At 43.1% G+C, this 8,534-nt stretch overlaps 1 protein-coding gene across 1 annotated transcript in view; it reads right to left on the reverse strand.

The window, feature by feature from the left end:
* SEL1L3 (SEL1L family member 3) overlaps positions 1 to 8,534 on the reverse strand; it is a 253,483-nt gene that overhangs the window by 134,347 nt on the left and 110,602 nt on the right. The window contains exon 9 of the mRNA XM_007955282.1: positions 7,979 to 8,119. Within this exon, the coding sequence (XP_007953473.1) occupies positions 7,979 to 8,119 (141 nt within the window). The remainder of the gene's footprint in view (positions 1 to 7,978; positions 8,120 to 8,534) is intronic.

Below are 8,534 nucleotides of genomic sequence, written 5' to 3' on the forward strand. Positions count from 1 at the left end.
AAAAAAAAAAAAAAAAAAGCCAAGCTCACTGCTGTTGAGTCAAATCCAACTCATAGCAACCCCTCCTTGGGTTTCCAAAGCGTATCTCTACAGAAGTACATTGTCCAGTCTTCCTTCCAAGGAGTGGCTGGTGGGTTTGAACTGCCAGCCTTCTGGTTAGCAGTCAAATGCCTTAGGCACACTAGAATCCCGAGTTCAAAGCCCCTCAACCTTGGACTTCAGCTCTGTCTATTGCTTCCAGCCCTCGAGCTGGAGGCATCTCTTAACTCAGGCAGCTACTGGCTGCTGAGGCTGACAAACCCAACATCAACAAGTAAAATGCACAGTCCCAAGATTACCAAGCAACATGGCAGGCCACGAATTCAAGTTCAAAAACAGTCCCAAGACCAGCAGGCCACTGAGATGAAGACTCAGCCAAATGCAGGCTCCAGATGTGCCAAAAAGCTCCAAGACCCTTCTCAAAGCTTCTGCTTATATACAGGAAGCAGACCACATCCCTAAGGCAGCTACTCAGCTACTCACAGTAGATTCCACCGTGTAGTTGATTACCAGTCTCATCATGGGGAATAACTATATCCAGCTGCCCAGCCACACAAAACCAGGCCCAGCCAAATTGACACAATCTTAACTACCACAACTATTATTCAAATTTACACACCAACCAGTAAAGTCAAAGATAAAGAAATTGAAGATTTTTACTAACTTCTGCAGTCTGAAATTGACCAAACATGCAATCAAGATGTATTAATGATTACTGGTGATTAGAATACAAAAGTTGGAAACAAAGAAGTAGCACTGGTAGTAGGAAAATACAGCCTTGGTGAAAGAAATGACACTGGACAGCACACAATAGATTTTTGCAAGACCAACAATTTATTCACTGCAAATATCTTTCTTCTAACAACACAAATGGCAACTGTACTCATGGACTTCATCAGATGGAATACACAGGAATCAGATTTGACTACTTCTGTGGAAAGAGGCAATGGAGAAGGTCAATATTATCAGTCAGAACAAGGCCAGAAGCTGACTGTGAAAGAGACCATCAATTGCTCATATGCAAGTTCAAGTTGAAGCTGAAGAAGATTAATATAAGTCCACCAGAGTCAAAATATGATCTTGATGACATCCCACCTGAACTTAGAGACCATCTGAAGAACAGATTTGGAGCAATGACCATGATCGACTGAAGACCAGACAAATTATGAGCTGACATCAAGAACATCATACAGGAGGAAAGCAAAAGGTCATTAAAAAGACAGGAAAGGAAGAAAAGACCAAAATGGATGTCAGAAGATACTCGGAAAATTGCCCTTGAATGGAAAGTAGCTAAAGTAAATGGAAGAAATGCTGAAATAAAAGTACTGAATAGAAGATGTCAAAGGGCAGTTTGAGAGGACAATGTAAAATGTTATAATGAAATGTGTAAAGACCTGGAATTAGAAAACCAAAAGAAAAGAACATACTCTTTGTCTCTCAAGCTGAAAGAACTGAAGAAAAATTTCAAGCCTCGAGTTGCAATACTGAAGGATTCTATGGGCAAAATACTGAACAATGTAGGAAGTGGCAAAGGAAGATGGAAGGAATGCAGTCACTGCACCAAAAAGCATTGGTTGACATTCAACCACTTCAGGAGGTGGCATATGATCAAGAACCAATGGTATTGAAGGAAGAAGTTCAAGCTGCACTGAAGGAATTGGTGAAAAATGAGCCTCCAGGAACTGACAGAATGCTCACTGAGTTGTATTAACAAAGGATGCAGTGTTGGAGGCACTTACTCATTTATGCCAAGAAATTTGGAAGACAGTTACCTGGCCAATCAACTGAAAGAGATCCACATTTGCCCCACTCCAAAGAAAGCGGCAGAAATTATCAAATCATATCACTAATATCACAGGCAAGTAAAATTTTGCTGAAGATAAAACAAAAATGGTTGCAGCATTTTGTTGACAGGGGACTTCCAGAAATGCAAGCTGGATTCAGAAGAGGGAGCAGAATGAGGGATATCACTACTGATGTCAGATGGGTCTTGGCTGAGAGCAAGAAATGTCAGGAAGATGTTTACCTGTGTTTCTTTGACTATGCAAAGGCATTTGACTGGTAGATCATAATAAATTATAGATAACATAGCGATGAATGAGAATTTCACAACACTTAATTGTGCTCATGAGGAACCTGTACATAGACCAAGAGGCAGTGGTTCAAATAGAACAAGGTGATACTGCATGGTTTAAATCAGGAAACGTGTGTGTTAGGGGTGTATCCTTTCACTGTACTTATTCAATCTGTATGCTGAGCAAATAATCTGAGAAGCTGGACTACATGAAGAAGAATATGACATCAGGATTAGAGGAAGACACATTAACAAACTGCGATGTGCAGATGACATACATAACTTTGCTTGCTGAAAGTGAAGACTTGAAGCACTTATGAAAAAAGCCAAAGAAAGCCTTCACTATGGTTTACACCTCAACGTAAAGAAAACAAAAATACTCACAACTGGACCAATTGTCAACATCATGATAAATGCAAAAAGATGGAAGTTATCAGGGATTTCATTTTACTTGAAGCCACAATCAACACCCATGGAAGCAGCTGTCAAGAAATCAAAGGATGTATTGCACTGGGCAAATCTGCCGCAAAAGACCTCGTTAAAGTGTTAAAGAGCAAAGATGTCACTTTGCAGACGAAGGTGCACCCTACCCAATCCATGATATTTTCAACTGCCTCACATGCATACATGCATATGATAGCTGGACAATGAATAAGGAACACCGAAGAAGAATTGATGCATTTGAATTGTGGTGTTGGTGAAGAATATTGAAAATACTATGGACAGCCAGAAGAATGAACAAATCTATCCCAGAAGAAGTACAGCCAGAGTGTTCCTTGGAGGTGAGAATAGCCAGCGTTTGTCTCACATACTTTGGTCATGCTATCAAAGAGGGACCAGTCCCTGGAGAACCACATCATGCTTGATAAAGCAGAGAGTCAGCAAAAAAGGGGAAGCCCCTCAGTGAGAGGGATGGACACAGTGACCGTGATGATGGCCTCAAGCGCAGCAAAGATCGTGAGGACGGCACAGGACTGGGCAGTGTTTGTTCCATTGGGTCTTGGGTTGTTATGAACTGGAGCAGATTCAATGACACATAACAGCAACAATCTTTCTCTTTTTTTGGCTTATTTATTTATTCATTTATTTTGTTTTCTGTGTGAAAGTTTACAGAGCAAATTCATTTTCCATACAACAGCTCATACACATTTTGATTCATGACATTGATTGCAATCCCCATAATGTAACAGCTCTCTTCCCACTTCCTCCCCGTGGTTACCTTTTCTCTGCTTTCCTATGCATTCCTGCCCTCTGAGCTATCTCCCTATGGAAATACAGCCCTTCTGATCTCCCATGGTTGATTGTTCGAAGGAGTGTATCTACCTGGTATAAATGTTCACCTACCTTATATGCCTGTATATTGTTTGTCTGGAAGTCATGCAAGTGAGTTCAAGTGAGGCCTAAAGTGTCACTAGGGGCCATAGTCTTGGTAATCTCACCAGTCTCTATCAGATCAGTAATCCCAGTCTTTTTTAAATGTTGACCATATTTTTCTCTCACTTTGTCCAGGATCTCCTATTTAGATCCCCTTCCCAGTGGTTGACAGTGGTAGCCAGTCACCATCTATTTCTTCTGGTCTCAGGGTCATGTAGGCTGAGGTTCACATGGTACACTACTCCCTTGGACAAATTATTTCTATATGTCTATTCTCCTTTGCTCCATATGAGGAGAGACCAATTATTGCATCTTAGATGGCCACTTGCAAGTTTCTCAGACCCCAGTCACTACTCATCAAAGTAGGATGTAGAACAATGTTTTTGTGTAGTATATTATGGCAATTGAGCTTGACGTCCCCCATGACCATGTTCCTGAGCCCATGGGCCCAACATTTTGCTCTCTCAGGTTGGTTGGCTGTGGCTAAGAAGTTACCATAACGTTGCCCCTGTTAGTTCTATTTATATAATGATTTTAAAGCACATACAAATATGAATGTGGAAATATCGTCTGCCAAAGTTATATATGGTCATGGGTATATTCCCTTTTGCCTAGACATACCTCATTATCCTACTTATGTATCCAGTCATAGATTAATGTTAACAGAATCCCACGTCTTTCTCCCTTGGAGTGACTACTGAATTTGAACTGCTAACCTTTTAATTAACATCCAGGTGCTTATCACTGTGCTACCAGGGCTCTTATGAGCAATCAGTCTGACCTGACACCAGGGATGTTTTCTTGTGGTGACATTAATGTTATCACACTGAGCCTGTAGTGAAGTGAATGGAACTCCAGCACGATCCTTGGTTCTGTACTAAACACTATTGAAATAGTCACAGAAATGTAAAGTCTTTGAACCAGTTTGTGCTTGACTGCTAATGTAAGGCTGGCCATTTCAACCCAACCAGCAGCGTCATAGAAGAAAGCTTTGTTGATCTGCTTCTGTAAAGATTACAGTCAAGAAAACCCTATGGAACATGGTTCTGCTTTGTAACATAGGGGGGTCACCATGAGTTGAAATCAACTTGATGGTAATGTGTTTGGTTTGGTTAGTTTTCATAGGAAAAGACACTGAATTTTTGTGACTGAGCATAATCACACCTTATCAATGAAGACATAAAAGATGTGGGGTGGGAATAAGAACCAGAAAGAAGAGCGAGCAGAGGAAAGAACAGAAAACAAAACAAAAAAAAACATACTCACTGCCATCGAGTTGATTCTGACATATAGCCACCCCCATTGGGCTTTTGAGGCTATAAATCCTAAGGGAAGGAGATTGCCTCATCTTCCTTCCACAGAGCAGCTGGTGGGTTTGAAATGCTGACCTTCTGTTAGCAGTCAAATTCCTTATCCACTACACCACCAGCGCTCCTTAGATCAGCTTATACCCTATTTCACATCATATGGGTTGCCATGAGTTGGAACTGACTCAATGCCAGCCATTTTTTGTGTGTGTTTTAGCATTGTATTAAGTCAACACATGTTCAAGAAAACAAGAGGTAGTAGAGTGCTCCTGGCATCTAGTGCATGGAGACCAGGGGTGCAGCTAGACATCCTAGAATGCACAAGACAACACCACACAAAGGGTAACTCAACCCAAATTATTCAGAGTGCAGAGGGAGGGAACAGCTCACAGAACACTAGCTAGACATCATGCCAAATACTGTTCCATGTATTTTCAATAAATCAATCATTGAATCCTCACAGCCACATGAGCAGAGATATAGTTATCATCTCCGTGTTGCAGATAAGGAAACTGAGGCTTTGCGAAATTAAGTAACTTGCCCCAGCTCACACAGCGAGTTCCTGATAAAGTTAAAACTGGCACCAGGCCTCCTGGCTCCAGAGGCTGTGCTTGTCCAGTGACACAAAAAGGCTCTTTGTCCTCCTTGCCCACAGCCAAGAAGCCATAGAGTCCTTGAGAGTCAACCCTTCTGCATCCTTTCCCTCCGACTCCATCACTCTATCCCACTGCAGGCCAGCATCCTCTCCTCCCTGGACCATGGCGGTGGGCTCCAGTGGTCTCGCTGCTTCTACTTCCACACCTCTCTAGTCCTCACCCCTCACTTCTGCCAGAGTGACCTCAAAAATCCAAATCCATCCACATCTCCACTCCCTGCCTGAAGCCCTTGTCACTTACAAAGTAAAGCCCAAGTTCTTCAGTTGGGCTCTGAACTCTAGTTGGAATCATCACTCTCCAGGGCTTCCATGGAGCCCTGGTGGCACAGTGGTTAAACACACACAGTTTAACAACCAAAAAGTTTGATGATTCAAAGCCACTCCACAGTAGAAAGATATGGCAGTCTGTTTCCTAAACATTATAGCCTTGGTAGCTCTACCTTGACCCTATACAATTGCTGTAGGTCAGAATCAATTAAATGGCACACAACAACAACAACAATGGGACTTCTCCTGCTTCCCAAAGCCCTGCACCTCATTAAACGTGCTGTGCTGTTCCCATGTCTCTGCCTCTACTTGATCTGCAATCCCTGCCCCACCTTGCTTATTTGGCAAACACCTATGACCTTTTAATAATCAGCCCCAGTACACCTTCCCTGACAACCCTCTCCTCCAGGTAGAACAGATCACTCGTTTCTCTGTGCCTTCCCCATATGCTTCCACCTTCATCAAAATGCATAACTACCTCTCAGATATTCAGGTAATGCAAAATGCAAAATCAAATCCATTGCCATTGGCTCAATTCTGACTCAATTCCTCTTATGTGTCAGAACTGCACTCCACAGGGTTTTCAGTGCCTTTAATCTTATAGAAGTAGACAGCCAGTCCTTTCTTCCACAGCACCACTGGTTGGATTTGAACCATCACCCTTTCTGTTAGTACCTAAGTGCAAACCATTTGTACCACAGTGACTTTCAAACAAATGTAAAAATTTCTAAATACACATTGTTCACTTAAGAGCAGCTCCAAGTTACCCATCGACTCTAAAATACGTCACTATTTTTCTTTGTTTTTGAGCCTGTCCCTTCAAGGCAGGGACTTTGTGTTATTTCACTGATCTCTGAAGTCTGATCAAGTAACTGAGTGGTCACTCGGCAAGTATCAAATGAACCAAAGATGAGATACCCTGTGTGGCCTGAATTCTTCCAGCATCAGAAGGCCTCTGTCTGCAAAGCAGGTCTGTTCTGCTGGACTCTGCCATTCCTAGGAAGTTCTCAGGTAAAGCAGAAGTCAGTTGTGCATCACTGCAGATTCAGGGCTGGCCTCCACACCATCGGTAATCAAGTCCCCCTTAGGAGCTCCTTCTCCAAGCCGAACATCTCTGGCTTCTTCTCTCATCCCTAAGGTATGGCTTCAAGGTTTCTTGTGACCCTACAGTGTGTACTTAAATCCCAAGCAAACCCACATCATGGTGGACTGAACTAGGAGCTAGCAGCCTTTGGGAAAAGTATGGAAATTCCTGAGATGATGCTTAAAGTCTCCTTAATTCAGGGCTCTCAAGTTCAAATGCCAAAAGGCAAGTGATACACATGAACGAAGCTGTTGCTGTTGGGTACTGTCGAGTTGATTTTCGACTCCAAGATCCCGTGTGGCAGAGCAGGCTGCATCATAAGGTTTTCTAGGCTGTAACATTTATGGAAGTAGAGCACCAGGTCTTTCTCCCATAGAGCCGCTGGGTGGGTTCAAACTGCCAACCTTTTGGTTAGCAGCCAAGTGCTTAACTGTTGAACCACCAAGGTTCCTTATAAATGAAGTCCAAAAAAACCAAACTCACTGCAGTCAAGCCAATTCTGACTCATAGCAACCCCCTTTGGGTTTCCAAGGTGGTAAAATCTTCACGGAAGCAGATTGCTCCATCGTCCTTCTGCAGAGTGGCTGGTGGGTTTGAACCACCAACCTTCTGGTTAGTGGTCAAATGCCTTAGGCACTATGCCACCAGAGCTCCTTATGAATGAAGCAGGAGGTGATAAAATAGGGAGCGGAGGGGCTGTGGATGAACAGTGTGCCTGCACTTCCACTCACCTCCAGGGACTGTGGCCATGTGGAAATGAGGCCCAGAGTGGCCAGATCTTTGGACTTTTCAAGAAAATCTAGAAATTCTCACTCTTTAATACAAATTTTTGAGTACTGAGACCCTTTTTTTTTTTTTTTAAATGTTTGACAATATAGGTTGAAATCAACTACATTTGGAGGCCAGACCTGGCTGAAGGCTGTGTCTTTGTGACCTTTGCTTTAAATAATTGCTTGAGCGATTTCTAAATTAAAGTTTATGTATTTAGTCTTAGAAATGTGTACAGATACATTGAGAGCTGTGGGTATACAAAGGCAGAATTTAAATCTGAAATGAAACTAGAACGCTAGAGTTAAAAATAACTTTGAGGCATAAATCGCCAAGGAGGGTGAGTGTAACACCAAAAAGAGGGGACATTTCTAACCAGGAGCCAAAACCGAAGGCAAAGAGCCACTTACCAGTCAACAGATCCATCGACAGCAAGACCTGGAACAAGCTGGGATGTTTGTCTTTCAGTTCTTTCTGCCAGGGGAAGGCTCTGCAAGTCAATGGGCTCCCATACCTGTGCTTGAGGTCCAGGTAGGGGTTCCGGAGGTCACCTACACAGAAAGGAAAACACCCCTCATTGTTGTTGCTTCTCAGCTGTCATCAAGCAACCCCCTACTCATGGGAAACCCATGCACAACAGGAAAAAAAATGCTGCTCAGTGCTGTCCATGTCCCAGGTCACTTGAAGACGTGACTTCATGATCCACAGGGTTTTCGTTGGCTGAGTTGGAAGTAGACTGGCAGGGCTTTCTTCCTAGTCTGTCTTAGTCTGGAAGCTCCCTGAAACCTGGTCAGCAACATAGCACCATGCAAGCCTCCTCTCACAGACAAGTGAGGGCTGCATATGAGTTGCTCTGACTGGGAATCGGATCTGGGTCCCTGCATTGTTGTTGTTGTTAAGTGCCGTCGAGTCGTTTCCGACTCATAGCGACCCCATGCACAGCAGAACGAAACACTGCCCGATCCC

This window comes from Orycteropus afer, unplaced genomic scaffold, assembly GCF_000298275.1.
Source record: "Orycteropus afer afer isolate SDZICR_OR568_19922 unplaced genomic scaffold, OryAfe1.0 scaffold00497, whole genome shotgun sequence".
In the NCBI taxonomy this organism is placed as follows: Eukaryota; Metazoa; Chordata; class Mammalia; order Tubulidentata; family Orycteropodidae; genus Orycteropus; species Orycteropus afer.